This window comes from Parambassis ranga, chromosome 14 (genome assembly GCF_900634625.1).
Source record: "Parambassis ranga chromosome 14, fParRan2.1, whole genome shotgun sequence".
In the NCBI taxonomy this organism is placed as follows: domain Eukaryota; kingdom Metazoa; phylum Chordata; class Actinopteri; family Ambassidae; genus Parambassis; species Parambassis ranga.
In genome coordinates this window covers 15,040,048-15,055,698 of record NC_041034.1, presented here as the reverse complement: position 1 = coordinate 15,055,698, position 15,651 = coordinate 15,040,048, and the positions used below count along the sequence as shown (strand labels likewise).

Below are 15,651 nucleotides of genomic sequence, written 5' to 3'. Positions count from 1 at the left end.
TAAGTTACAGCACTTTATTGTTGTCAAATATTTACAGAGGGACACATATAGTGAGAAGATAGAGACATGAATCAGTATTTTCTTTTTTTAGCAACCAAGGAATGTTTTGCACACTCACAAAAATAAAACTTGCATTGCTACCTTATCACAGTGGTCAGAAGTTCAATAGTGTTTATAATTATGTTTCTGTCAGTTTATACTGTAATTGTAAGACTATTATGAACATTAGTCATTTTGACTGTTGTTAATCTGAGTGCCATGATTGCCAATTAAGCAGGAGACAGCATAATAAAGTCACAACAGAGTTTTGCAAAACAGAAACCAACAATGATATGAGCATGAGGGTCAAAGGTCGATGTGCCATCTTGTGATGTCATAGTGTGTAGTAACTGTACTCAAACTGCTTGTGCACCAGTCTGTGAGAGCAAACTGTAGCATGTACTAAAAGTATGAACTGAACGCAGCACTGGAACTGTTTTTTTATATTACAATCTCACCACTAGATGGCACTAAATAGCTGATAGCAAACCCCATGGTCTGCTGAATTTATGCAGTACACATTTGTGTTTTTGGTAATCAGACAGGGGTGCCCGAACTTACACTGTAGAGTACCCCTGTGATGGATACTAGCATGTTTTATAAACCATCACACTGTTGCATATGCAATATTGAAGTTCATCCAGTTTCTGACAGAATAATGGCCATTTTTTAAGCAAAAGAATAGAATATACTTTATTATAAAAGCATCCTTTTAAAAGCATCTGGTTGGCACTGAAAAAAATCCTTCAGGTTTTCCTGCTTGGCTCAAGTCAAGCATACACATATTGTAGGCCTACATATCAAATCATCTTGCTGGTCACTTGTTCACTTTCACTGGCGGCCTGAAGAATGGAAAAACAAGTAATCTGCAAACTTTTAACTGCCCCTGTCTTCATGCGGCTTGCTAGAAAACTAATAACAGGGTCATCTATTCTTTGTTTTCAAGAAAAAAAAGGTGCAATAGGTATTTCATTCCTGCATGCTTTAAAATAAAAGACCTAATCAACAAAATAGCGGACAGCTTTTAATTAAGAATTTGTCCTCTTTTACCACCAAAAGTTACATAACATTCCTAGTGTGAATCTGGTGAAAGGTTGTACAATGAACCTCTCTAAGACTTTAAGATTACCTAATCTGGTACTAAGATTATTTAAGCAAGTTTGTAACATTTTACACTGTATCCATCATCACCTGGGCTCATCAGGGACACCGTTTCTTTCAGATATAGTGAGGTTTTTCTGCCCAGGTTCTTACTTAACTGTGTCTATATGTTTCTGAGACTGTTTGGAGACCCTTTGTCCATGAGTAAAGGTCAGTCGTTTATGCAGGGATGCCCGAGTAAGCTGCAGTTTTCTGTGATACGGTCCTCTGCAGCGAAGCAGCTCACCATAGGCCTTTCGGAAATCCCTGTTGAAGGCTGGGTACAGGATGGGATTAAGAGTTGAGTTAAAATAGCCCAACCATAGGACTATAGAGTGGATGGTGTTAGGGGGGTTTGTCTTTTCCTTTATGCCCATGCAGGTGAAGAAGGTGAAGTAAGGGAACCAGCAGATGACAAAAGCCCCCAGTACTGCTGCTAGAGTCACTGTAGCTTTATGTTCTCGGAATATGGCTGCTGTCGTGGTGCGGGCAAAGGATGGCGTGGCAGCCCGAATACGTCGCACCTGAAAAGATTGAAATTTTATTTTGTCTTAATTTTCATCATCCCTTAGACAGAAACAATGTTACAAAATCACCATAAACACTGACCTGTTCTCGAGCTATTCTGAATATGCAAAGATACATTCCACACATAATCAGAAGAGGCAGGTAGAATGAGCCAAAGGTATAAAGAGCAACATAGTTGTTATTCCATTCAAACTGGCAGTAGCGTCCCTCCTCGTCCTCATCCTCCATGCCCCAGTCCAAGTGCTGCACTCTGTAGTCTATTGTGTTCCAGCCCAGGTGGATAGGCACGAAGGACAGAGCTAATGACAGTGTCCAGATGGCAAAGATGACCAGTGTAACCCTTCTTGGGGTAACTCTCCGGGAGTAGCTAAGGGGGGCTGAAATGGCCAAGTATCGGTCAACACTGATTGCCAGAAGGGTCATGATGGATGATGTACACAGCATGACATCCAGTGAGATGTAGATGTTGCACAGGGCTCCTCCAAAGGGCCATTTCCCACTGCGCAGCTCCACAGTGGCAGACAAGGGCAGCACCAGCAGGCCCAGTAGGAGGTCAGTCACTGCCAGTGACACCACAAAGCAGTTAGCGATTCGCCACAGCCGACGACTGAGCCCCACAGCCAGGCACACCAGCACGTTACCACCAATGGTCAGAATGATAAAACCCACCAGGATCAGCCACCGGAAAGCTGTGGAGATCATGCTGCACTCCTCCTCAAGCACTCAGGCACCGAAACAGTGCTACAGTTGGCGTTTCAGTGGCAAATGACTCATCCACTTAACTCTCAATTTGCTTTTCCATCAGACAGTCATTTTCTTTGTACATCTGTGGAGAGGTTATCAGGTTCAGAAGTAGATCACTGAGTGGAAAGCACTTCCTGGCCATCAGTCCCTTTTGGTACATATGTACATATGTTCCTGATGAAAAACCTAAAACGGTAACAGAAAATTATTAGAAAGAACCAAAACAGTACATATAAATAAACTCAGAAAATCAGCCATTTCTATTACATGTCTTGATTTATGTAATAAATACCAGCTGTTCTAATGCGGCTGCCTGCCCACCTCAGCTCTAGTCGCTCCCCTCTGCTTTGCCCATATTTGTATAACAAGAAGTAATGTGGACTCTGACACTAAGATGATAATGGTCAGAGGTTGTTACACAGGTCTGCCTTTATTTACATGTCTGTGGCTGTGTCATGCTTCTTAGCGACGATGCATGCAAACGTGACATTATGCTTGGCTTTTAGGGTGACCATAATCTCAAATGTCATATTCTGGATTATAACAAAATGTGACTCACCCCAAAACTGTTTGTTTATTTACCCCCATCGTTCTTATGCTTATTTATCCATTGTAATGTTTAACAAGGTGTTTGGACATCAAACATTTATGGTAAGATTCTTCTCGTCTTGAGTTTCAGTCAGTATATTGTACCTAACTTTGACTGGAAATGGGTACATTATATTAAAAAACTATCCTCTTGATCGGAATCTGGCAATAATCTGTAGACGTGGAATAAGTCATGTACTTGGATGATTTGCAATCCAGAGAGAGATAAAGAGTATGCGCCTTTGTTTACAGATGTAGTATGCTGAGGTTAGAGAGTGCGTCCCTAGAGATGGGAATATTTACTGGAGAGAGAGAGAAAGCGTGGGCTGCTCTATATTGTGCATCACCATCAGGGTGATACAACATCTTCAAAACAAGCATAAAACATTCTGTCATGGTTGGAGGAGTCATATAAACAATTCTAAGGCTCTAAGATTTGACAAAAGAAAGAAGTTTTTGGAGACGATGTTAGAATGTCAAAGACGGATACACCGCATATCAAAGACATGTCTCGTTTATCTGTAGCTTTTCTCCTTTATCTTCTGCACTGACAGTTCTGCAACTACAAATGTCACATAAAGCTGTTTTTTTTGCTTTTTAGAAAGTTGGACATCAAACAAAAAAATGTGTAACTGATGTAAGTGTGATCAGAGTGAACTTGTTCAGCTTCTCTTTGAGCTGTTCTTTCACAGCCCCATCTGTCCTGGCTTTGTAGTGAGAAGAGTGAAGAGTGATGTCTGGCTTATTTAATAATAAAGGAACTAAACTAATTTGCAGTAGCAGCTAATTTAATTTGATGGAAGTAATCCATCTGTTTTCTGCATGACTCAGGCTTTAAGTATCATCGTTCGTTCAGTAAATTCAAACCTGATGCGTTTATACAGGATCTAAGCTCAAACTACTAAGCAGTGTTAGGCTGTGGTTATTATAATAGTGTTTCCTTTATTATAGTGATGTACTCTGGCCTAATGTGCTACCATGATAAACAGATTTTCTTATTAGGATTTGATTAATCTACTGTAAAACAGACAAAGCTTTTATAGCAGCAGAGTATGTAAACATCATCTATTGCTGATGATGACTTTGCACTAATTCACTAATTTAGTCAACCCTTTTCTAATTGAATTCATAAAGTTATGTGAAACTTCCTGGAGAATGTGTCATTATCTGTATTCCTCAGAGATATATGAAAACACTCTGATCCCACACACACACACAGGAGGCCACACACATTGGTCAAGTTAGTTTGATTGACAGATGTTACAGCAAATCACAGCGAAGTGCGTTAGCCAGTTAGCGAGTTAGGAGGCAAACATGAATGAATCGCTTCGCTAACACGTAGGACGGAGACGGCTGAGGAGACTTTATCTGGAAAGGAGCGGTCTGAAGGTGAGGCAGTAAGTGTGAAGAACACTGCACCACAGTGAATTAATAAAGCCAGCCTCTCTGTCACAATAGAATATCTGCTGCTGATACATGTTCGTCATGTTCCCGGTTCACGTCGGCAGCTAGTGTTACGTTGTTAGAGGGAGCTGCATGATGCTAGCATGTAGGCTAGCTAGCAGTTTCACAGCCCTGTCAGACCTAGCTCCCACTCACCACCGTGTTTTTACCACGCGGTGTTAAGATGCAGCGAAGGGAACTGCAGCAGGGGATTGATGCTGTTTCAAGAGACCTCTTGTAAGTGACATTAATTGAGGGAGGCTTTTGTAGGAGTCAGTTACCAGAAACTTGAGTTATTTCAGAGGCACAGGGAGGTTCACAGGTGAGCAGGATTAAAATGCCTCATACTGTTTTTCTGAAGTTACAGTTTTATTTAAGGAATACATGCTGTGTGGTTGAGCGTATTACTGGTGGATGGATGTAAAATTTCACATTTTTCTTTCAAATGTTCTGATTGGGATGTAGGTGAGGAAGACAAAAATAATGAAAAAGCCAGATGAGGACAAAGCAGTTATAAAGAATGCAAACATAACCATAAACAATGCTTTCAGCTACTGCATCAGTTTATTGTTAAAATATTTAAAAATATATACACAAGAGTTTCAATTTGTGACTGACCTTGTTATTCAGAATAGCTATGGAGAATGTATTTTAACTTAAGAATCAGAGGCAAGGTGGTAAATTGTAACAATATGAGAGCGGGATTAATGGCTCTTACAGTTTAAGGCATAGTGTAAGGCATATTGGAAATGTAAATAATGCAGTGTGATCCAGAAACACTGAACTATAACTGCACTGATATTGATAGCCAGCAGAATATTGAATATCCTGCTTGAATTTGGCGCATAAACTCTACTTAGAGGTTGGTAAATGTCACAAGTATGAGGTATGTAAAACACATTTAGTTGTGTTCAGCTTCAGTCTTGCTAAGCCCCACCTCAGTCAAACCTCATCCCCCACACTTTTAAAAAGCCTACTACGCCCCTCCAGGAACTGCTTTGTTGTTTGTTTTGTGACTCTGATCAGGGCTTTCCTATATAATCCTTGCTGTTATGACAGATATGACAATATGGCGAGATGACAGTTGCAATGATAATACAGCGGATATAGGGTTATAATATTTATGTTATGGTGGAGGATATTATGATGGTGTTCAAACAATAATCATCAGAATCACCTTTTGTGTGCTTAATCTTAGTCACCATCATTCATGGCTGACTAAGATTAAGTTAAGTCACTGCTGCTATGGCTAATATTTTGTGAAAAAATACATATAAAAATGCCAGAATTAGACATAACCTTCCTTGTGATTAAATAACATGGAGCCTAACTGTGAAAGGAAGGGAACTCTACTAGGTAGGTACAACGAAACAAAGTTTCACTTATAGCTTTAGTTACAATAAGTTTTATATAAACTACATATAATGTCATAATATTATCACCATGTGCAAACATGTTGTGGGTAATTGACAGGGATGTTCCCTCTTAAGGGATCTGGTTGTGCTGCAATAAGGATATAATAAATAATTAATTTGAATAATAATTCACTTTACCATACCAAATAAGATGTTTCCTCTTAATGTCTCAATCGATGTCAATCGATTTCTCCTCTCAGAAATCTATCACTGATCCATTTTGATGGTGCCCCGACCACATATCATGGTTACTATGAAGCTAAAAATATCATTGTTTTACAGCATGTCAAATCTACCTGTGTTTTTGTCTTTTTGAGCAGTAGCCTGCTGGATAGTTGTTGTTTCATTGCTAGTTGTTTGTTTTCTACCACAACTTATCACTGTGCTTGTATGATTGCTCTTTAACAACTCTGACATCATTGTAGTCAGTCGTGTATTGCCATACAGTGCAGTCTCATCGTAAATAGTACCATGTGTCTGTTTCTCCCACGTATGAGCTTTAGACTTTGAGAACATTTGAATAAATGGAATATGCAGATCACATGCAAAACTATCTTATAATATATATATATACACACACACACATCATCAGATCTGTCTGTTGGTCTAATCACATCTTGCATATATCATATGTTAAAGGTAGGATAGGAGATTTTGAAAACTCAGTGAGAGTCAGCCAGATTTCTAAAGTAAGAGCAGGAAGAGAGTGACAACCAGCCAATACTCCGCACAGGGTCCACCCTGAGGATTGGCTGATGTTTTTAGCGTTTTATATCTTCCACAGATGATTCATATTCTTCGTTTTAATGCGAAACTACTGGTTGCTAATTTAACAAAAAGTGCATCAGAATGGAATCTCCTACCCTTCCTTTAAACAAGATGATGACAAGCTATCACAAAATTACAATACAATGTGTTCCGCTGAGTTTCAGTGAGTTCACCTTCAGGAAAGAGGATTGTTTGCTCTAAGGCTTGACTTGTTAGAGAACAGCTGCAGACTAAACCAGCAACCTACAGATATTGCACTATCCTGTGAATGTGTAACTAACAAAAACAAGACATAAATGACTCACATCCATACATTTATATACACCTGCACCTGCACACATGCTTATGTCTCTAGATAAGATCCTTTAAAATGTGATAAAAAGCTTGTTAACTCACCCCACATGGTTTGTCTCAAGTTGCCCAATCCTTACTCCAAAACTGTGAATGTTCTCCTCCGCTTTCTGGTTCCTGCCTATGAGGAAACTTATTTCTCTCTTGCTCTTGCCCTCTTCTCTCTTGTTCGCTCTCTCTCTCTCTCATCCTCCCTCTCCTCCTACTTGTAGACATGTTATCAGCATAGGCACTCCCCCCAGCACATCCATTTAACATTATCACATGAGCATTTTCTCTAATGCCATAAAAAATCTATTTTAACTTCATATCTCTTGAATTGGATGCGCAACTTCCACTGATATACTGATTCATAGCCTCCATAGTTTGGTAATGAATACAGCAAAGACATCTAAGAGAGCATAAATCCCAGCTAGCTGTTAGGTCACAGTTTATGTATCTGATTTATGAATTTATTGCATGTGGGTATGATGAACACAAATGCCATGAGCAATATTCAGTTTTAGAAACTCAGCGATGATTATCAAGTAGTTAGAAACAGCTCTAAGCTATAAGCTAACCTTGACATGATGGTAATAATGTTTAGCAGCTAATGTCTACAGTCTTGGCTTGTTATCACACTGTGGCTGAAGGCGATTAGTTTGTGTGTTTTTTACATAACTTGCAACAATATGTCTTCTCAGTGTTCCAATTTAGAAAAACTCAGTAAGCTTGTGTGGCCAATTTCCTTAAAAGGATTTTCAGCTGTAACTTTAGAGCACTGGCTATTTGTGTTACACATGATATCAATTGACTATTGTGTGTGCTGGATAATTAAAAAAAATGACTTCTACTCACCTTACACTGCTTCCCCATATCACCTTGTTGCTGAATACAAGTTAACAATTAAAGTACCTGAATAATCTTGCAGATAAAACAGATTAAACAATAACTTGTAAACTGTGTTACCCAGGTCTGTGCTGATGTGGCAGAGAGTCTGCATGTTTCGAATGCACCCTGCAAGCCAGTGCATTTAAGGATAAGTCACACACTTAATAACACACTCCTATACATGTGTGCCATGTGCAGATATTGAACAGATTTTTGTCTCTGTTGCTTTATAAGCATGATTGAACAGGGGTTAAGAAAGATTATCGACAGGAAGATTAGAGTGTTGCTGGGAATGTTAATGTCCGTAACCCAGCGATAAAACATGTAGACTCTCTGAGGAGGAGGAGAAAGCCTGAGAATCACAGCGTATATAGAAATACCAGCACTGTGCTTCCTCAAACTGACCAGGTCAATGGAGGGGAACAGAAATACATTTTCCAACTTCATAATGTCAAGTTAAGGGGGAATGGGGGAGGTGCTTTGTATGTGCTCATGTCTTTTTCATCCAAACTTGATTTATTCAATCGACTTGGTGCTTTATAGTCACCAAATAATGCTTAGCTGAAATTATATGGCAGATAAATAAACAATACATGAGTCAGGTTGTCTCCAGATGTGAATCTGTAGCTTAAGGATCTTCAGTTCTCTCTTCAGCCTTAAAGTACAGTTTGAGCAAGTCTTTTCTCCCACCTGCTGGACATACGTGGATACTGCATTGGAATGTTAACAGAATTGGAGGCAGAAGCCCATTTTTAACAAAAATATGTATTATTTTTCCTTTAAAAGAAAAGAACAATCTTTTTTTTTTTATTTCTTCTCAGTGGACTTTGGATCAAACTAATAATTTCATGCCATTAATTTATGTGGGTATTGTAATTTAAAGCCACAGAATCCTTCTGATTTAAAAGATTCTGCATGAAAATATGGGGTTATTAATTATATATTAGACAGTTGGAGTTATAACAATCACATAATGGTGTATGGAATTTATTGACAAAATATGACATGTCCATTCAACATATGGAAATACATATAGGATCCCACTTACTCCAAGTTTCATATGAAGTTTTTATAGTACTTACAGTAAGATAAAGAACACTGTTGCTCCTCATTGTTATTCAGCGTCCCGCCCGTCCCTGTATATAACTGGCTGTAATGAATGTCTTTACATATGCATTTCAGGAGAGAAGCCACTGTTAGATTATTCTGCTTCTTCTTGACCAATAATATGAATTAAAAAGGTTTTCCAGCTGTGTTTTCTGTCCATCATCATCATTCACACTGCTGTGCTAACAAGATGTGAGTAAGCCTGAAGTGTTATTTCTGACTAACAAGCTTTTTCTCACTGTTTCAAGGCCGCTGGTCTGACCTGCGTAGTGTTGCTGCTGCACTTCCATACCAGAGCTTTCTTCCATCATCAAAGCTCTCGGCTAAATCAAATAAAAAATACCGAGCAGCATTTCTTCAACTCCAGACAAGCTTTACCACACGTACACTGCAGGTCCAAATTAAGCGCTCAAGTGCTGTTCGGGTAGTGCTGATGTTTTTAATTTGCTGCTGATTTTGTGTTTGCTTCTGAAGTAACATTTGGACTGGAATATAAACAAAACCCTGGAGACACTTATTAAAAAAATAATTTGTAAGCATTTATATTGTGTTTATACTAGCTTATGGACCTCCACCAGAGGCCACACCACAGAACGCAGACTGTAGCTTATTACCCACATCCTTTTGTGGATAATTGTGGTGTCAGTAAACTGATGATTGATGAAATTATTTATCCCATTCTGGACTTCACTCCTCACTCTTATTTATTCATGCAATATTTGTGTGAGTGTACAGATACAGATACGTGCTCGACGCGTTGGGTTTGTTTTTGCACGCATCTGAAACTACATAGACTTTGACTATGACACATTGTGCAGGCTTAATCTCCCATCATTCCAAGTCCATATTTCATATTGTTTTTAGCAGTAATATTTAATAGCTTTTCTGAAATTGTGACCATATATCTCTCCAGATTAGACTGTTGATGTCTGTACATGAATAATGATCAACAAAATTATCAAATTATTTTTTTCACCCCCCTCGGCACAATTAATGATTGCGCAAAATGAGTTACTTGGGGCTTAACTAACAGGCAAACAGAGCAACACTTCAATTCCCAGAGACATGTTGCTAAATTATTTATCATAACAGCCATAGTTAGATGATGAAGTACCGGTACTTGTTTTTTTGTTTACATTTGGATTATGCACTGTACTTTGAGGACTAAGGAAGTAGGGTTGAAAAAATGCACACATGTGGCGTGAGAACATACAGCTGATGATGCGGTCCATAAGTCAGTAGTGTGAAAAATGCAACACAAAATCTGCTGCCTTGGTTGTCAAGCTATTTATGAATATCTTCGGTGGTTTAATCAGTTACTTTGTTTATGCCAGTCGTATGCTTTGTGGGCGCTGTCATTACACAAGCTAAATAAATTATCCTCATGGGGCCAATATGGATGTGGATTCATCTTTGTCTTTAAAAGAAATATTACAAACAAGACCTCTTTATGTTGATTAAAGGAAGCGACACTAAACTGCCCTAAATATAAAGTGATGTGCACCAGTGTCATTCATTCTCACTGCTTTTTGTGGAATATGACGGAGGGAGGTCAGGAAACAGACAGACTAAAAGTGCAAATCATCGCGTTTGTTACGGAGGATTATTAAACCCAAATTACGTTACATGTAAGGGCATATAAAAGCCCCATGGCAATTGCCTGGTCTCTTGTATGGAAATTCAGCCAGTACTCTCTCCTTCCTCATTGTTGTTCTGTCATATTACATTTCCATCCCAGGGGAAAGCCAATCTCTCACATCTCAGTGGATTAGTGCTCCTCTAAAGCCCCTCTGGAGGACACTCGACCCTGAGAGGAGTGAGAGTAAACCCCAATCTGCCCTTCTCTGCCCTGTTCCACTCCTTGTTGTCCCCAAGGAACACTGCCAGTGAGTCTCCACGTCAAAATGAGTCATTAGTTCTGTCTGTGAATCAAACCGGCAGCAGTGTTTCCATATATAGAGGAGGACCAGGGAAAAGTCAGGGATGTTTATGTTTAGTGGATATAATAGAAAGTAGGCTACATAGAAGCTGATGTAGATGGACAAATAAAAACTGACATCACCTTCACACTCTTACTAGAAACTTAGCATCAGGTTAGAGATATGTATTTCATAATGCAGTTCATAATGACTCATGATGCATCTGCAACGAGAATTTATACTGATTTAATGTTATTGACGTGATTCCCAATCCAAGTTGCCATAGTGGAGGTTATTGTAACACTGAACCAAAATAACTCAAGGTAACTTGGCAGACATGCTTTGAGTAGTGCAGACATGGTAATGAAGTTATTTTTGGTTCTGTGCAAGGACAAAATAATGAGCACTTTATGTTAAATTTGTCTCAACACTCATGTGCATTATGACCAGGGACAGGTCAGGTGAATCACACTGATCATCAGGGTTACCATGGCACCTATCAGTGGATAGGGTAGAACGTTCACTTATAACCTAAGTGAACTTTTTCTTATTAAAGCTGGGAGAAAAATAGGCTGAACTTTGATGGGGAGGTCAGACCCTTTTCCAAAAACTCTTTTTGGCGTGTTTCCAGTCATCCTATCAATAGTTGTCCAAGGAAGGCAAGTAGGTGAAGTCCTCGGGGGAATGAGGGCTGGCCTGTGTGGTCCCATCCAACAGACCTAGAGCTAGCATTGGACAAATGACTAAAAAGTTAATAGTGGTTCTAATAGGAAAGTGTTAGAGCACACAGTGCATCACTGTTTATTGCTTATGGGGCTGTGTGGCTGCAGAACAGTCAGTTCTTGGTCATGTTGTTGTGGTAAAAACAGAGGAAGATAGATACCATTATATGACTATACACAATTAAATGTTGTAAAATAACCTAAAAAATATTTTTTCTTTAAAATGTTTAATGTAAATGTGTTGCTTCCAAGATAAAGCCATTTATTTGCATCAAAGTATGACTTCCTGTCTGCTGTAATTCACAAGGTTTCTTGATATAAAATTAACCAATTAACACTCTAGGTGTGAGAGCAAGTTTAGGGTTGCATCTCATCATGTAAAACATAATTATCATGACACCGTCAAAGTTAATTTGCGCAAAGAAACCCATTTTCACCCTAACTGTTAAGATTGAGAAGTTTCAACTCCATTCATATTATAAGTGAAAAATATATCCATCATAGCATCCTGTAGGTGTAGTTCACAGTTCAGTGTGTCGAAAAAAAAAGGAGAATAACAGGGCAATTTGCACACATTTCAGTTCAGATGTCTGCCAGTCTATAGCAGGCTGCCCTGGGAGCAAAGCACTGCAATGGGAATGTCTGTCCTCTCTGAAAGTGTCTCATACAGGACAGACACAACATAAAAAGGACATCAAATATTAGACCCTCACTGCCAAAAGGGCTCTATGAAAAATAACCGTGCTACTCTCTGAAACATTTTGTGCTGTGCTGCTTTGTCAAATGATTAGCATATGTTTTACTGGATTTAAAGCATGCATGAATCATTTGTGCCACATGAAGATTAGGGGTGGTGCAGAAATGCCAAAAAATGCAAATTAACACCAGTGGCCTTTTCAGGAGTGTGTGGGTGTTTGTGACATGCTTTCAGTCTGTGGAGGGTATAGTTAACCCATTTAAACAGAAAACAAAACAGTTAACATTATTAAGGGAAAAATGATCAATATTAAAACATTAAACACAAGTCAAAACTGTCAGGGGAGAGCTTTGATTATGAGTACAAAGCTAATTGGGGTAAAAGGGTTGTCATGTTTGTATTGCCATTAGATGTGGAGAGGAATGTTTCTGTTGTTGTCACTAACCAGTAAAAGAGTACCAGTATGTACTTTTAAGCACAACCACTCTGACCATTGTTAAAAATCATAGCTGCTCCTTGCAGCTAACATCTGGATTATTGCTGAAGAAATGTTTCTTATGTTAGGTTAGCGTCCATCTGTTGGTCCTGTGATCTCCCCATCTTGCATATGGCAGCAGCCTCTAGCTGTTTCACCTTCACTCTGTATTATCTTCCCAGGTTCAGACTGCTGCAATAATAGTTAAAAATGCACTTCATTCTTAATGCCACTGTTAGGTTTGTTTATTCACATCTGCGTCCCTGAGAAAAAGCTGCATGGTTTGCTGTGTGTTCAGCCACTCAGTTACTGCATACAGCTGCTTTTTTTAGTGCACAGGTACAGCTTGTTTGAGCTGTGAGCTGGCAGCTGCCCATTTTTTTTTTTAAATGCTGGGCTGGTGAAAGCCATTGGACCTCAACCAGATGGACCAGTGAACCAAATTAATGAGCTGAAAGTGGCTGAAGGCTGCAGGCCAGGGTGTTACTTTTCACTGGAGCTGGCGGCACTAGTAATAGCCTACTTTCACCTTACATGGAGACGTTATTCAAAGTTAATGTCGGCAATGTCATTACATTGGAGGCAGAAGTTTTCATGGCAGGTTTTATGAAACGGCTATAAAAGACCGACCCGTGCTTGGTTTGTATTAATTTTATATTATTATTATATCTAAAAACTGCCCCATGCAACATAGCAACAGGAACTCTCCCATAGTCATAGTTTAGGTCCAAATGTCTGTGTGACATATTGTATACTGATCCTAAATGCCCTCTGAATTTCTGATGAACTCATTAACAAATGGACTGGAAACGAAACCCCAGACTTCGTGGGAGGATAATGAAGACAAATATATATTGTTAAACGGACACAAGTAGATAAAGAGAAACAGACAGACCACATTTTAAGAGAAAATTGCTGCTTAAATAGCTGCTTTGTTTGTGCACTTCTGCAGAGAAGTCTGCGTTTCTAAAGTGCACCAGCACAACAGCTCATTGCCTGACTGGTTCTGAATGATTTCCTGAGGCACAGCAGACATGTTAGTATTGATTAGGTAATTTTCCTCAATATCTGCCCCCAGCTCTTCCCAGTTATGACACTTCAAAGGAGGCAATACAATTTTGTAGTGATTACATAACTGAGACACAGAAAATTGTCCTGTTCTCTCAGTTTGTGAGTTTATTTGCAAGCATATGGAGAGTTGGAAGTGATACAGTAGAACTGATGTTACCATTTTAAAATGTAACACTTTAATCTTCACAGAGATCATTTCATTCACAGTGAAAGATATTCTCTGATATTGAGAGTAATAGAAGTGCTGTGCTGATATTGCTTGGCCAGTTGGTGCTTTGGTTTATGGACCCATTTGTCTTTGCTTCTAGGAACTGGGACTTGCTGTTGCTGCAGTATCGTTCAGCAGCACCACTTTTCAAAATTAGCAGAAAACTGCAGAAGTCTCTAAGCAGTCTTTGCTAAAGTTTAAAAACATTTGCTTTCCTTTAGTCTTTTAAAATTACACACAAAGGCACATCTGATATCACTACTAGCTTCAGCTGATAAATCAGTAAACTCATTAAATATATATTAAAAAGTAAAATGCAGTAATTTTAAACAATACCTTTATAACCCTTTCTAAAAAACAGTGAAAAGGGACAGAAGTGGTGGGGCAGAACCAGGACTACTGACTTTGATACTTGTGCCTATATGACACATAATGCAACTTATTAACGTCCATTCACCTCAGACGTTGGGGAAGAAATTAGTTGACAACGTCCCGTTTCAAGTTGCATAATCTACACATTACTGACTAGCTAGGTTAGCCATTGTAAATTGATTGTGATAAATTTGACTGTACTTTGTCTGCATAACCACTGCGGCAGCATAACCACAGACAATACTGTCGGATTTAATTACACAAAAAATGGACAGGAGTGCTAAGAAGTACCATGTATTACTAGGGATGTCACGATCAGGTTTTTTTGCCCCCGAGTCTGAGACGAGTCAAGATCTTGAGTATCTTCTGATACTTTTGTGCTATTTTGCTGTAATCATGGGGCATATAAATGTTACTGAAATGAATTGTGCAATACTGTGCCCTTATACATACACATATACATTACTACAGCTTTTAAAAGTGTTGCTGCATGGAGCGGCCATCTTGATTTTGGCTTCTTCTGGCCACATGATAGAATTTTGTACTGGCTGTTCTAACCGAATTTACAGAATTTAACTTGAATATTCAGACTTTATGTTTGGTCTATTGTGCTATTACTTATTAGCTGATGGATCATTGTGAAATGGATCAGAAAAACAAAGTTCGCGGTGACAGTAAGTATGCAGATTCTTTTACTCTTTTGACAGCTATTACATACCTATAATTTTAGATAATAAGTGAACACTTGTATTTGCAAAACCCATGATAGCTTACAATAACGTACCTTATAGCAGATCTGGGTTTCCTGCATCAGGCTGTAAGGCTACCACAGTTGCTTTGAGCACCATATTTCCCACTAGTGCCATTGCTTGAAGAATTTCATTTCGGTATGCCATTATTTCTTCGTGGAGGAGTTGTAATTAAAGTGTATCAAAAATTTAATATCGCAATCTTAGCTTGACTGTTTGCTCAAATAAACTGTCAGTGTGTGTTCCTTCCTCAAAAGCTTTTATCCTAAATTCTTCAGCCCCTTGCACTGATAAAATATGAATACTTCTGTGAAACCCTCTGCAGGGGTTTTTCCTGACGTTTGCTTTTCTCATGTCTCTGCGTCTCTGTCAACGAGCATGCTCATGGACGTGTGCATAGTGTGCAATTGCTTGGCCATTTTTGATTGTGACTCATGCTTCATTG

The 15,651-nt window shown here is 38.9% G+C and overlaps 1 protein-coding gene across 1 annotated transcript; it reads right to left on the bottom strand.

Annotated features, from left to right (window-relative positions):
* Window positions 1–1,289: 1,289 nt before the first annotated feature.
* Window positions 1,290–2,409, bottom strand: hrh2b (histamine receptor H2b). The gene is made up of 2 exons (XM_028421901.1): window positions 1,789–2,409; window positions 1,290–1,703 (listed from the first exon to the last, which is right to left on the bottom strand). The coding sequence occupies exons 1-2, from the start codon at window positions 2,407–2,409 to the stop codon at window positions 1,290–1,292; spliced, it is 1,035 nt and encodes a 344-aa protein (XP_028277702.1).
* Window positions 2,410–15,651: the final 13,242 nt, after the last annotated feature.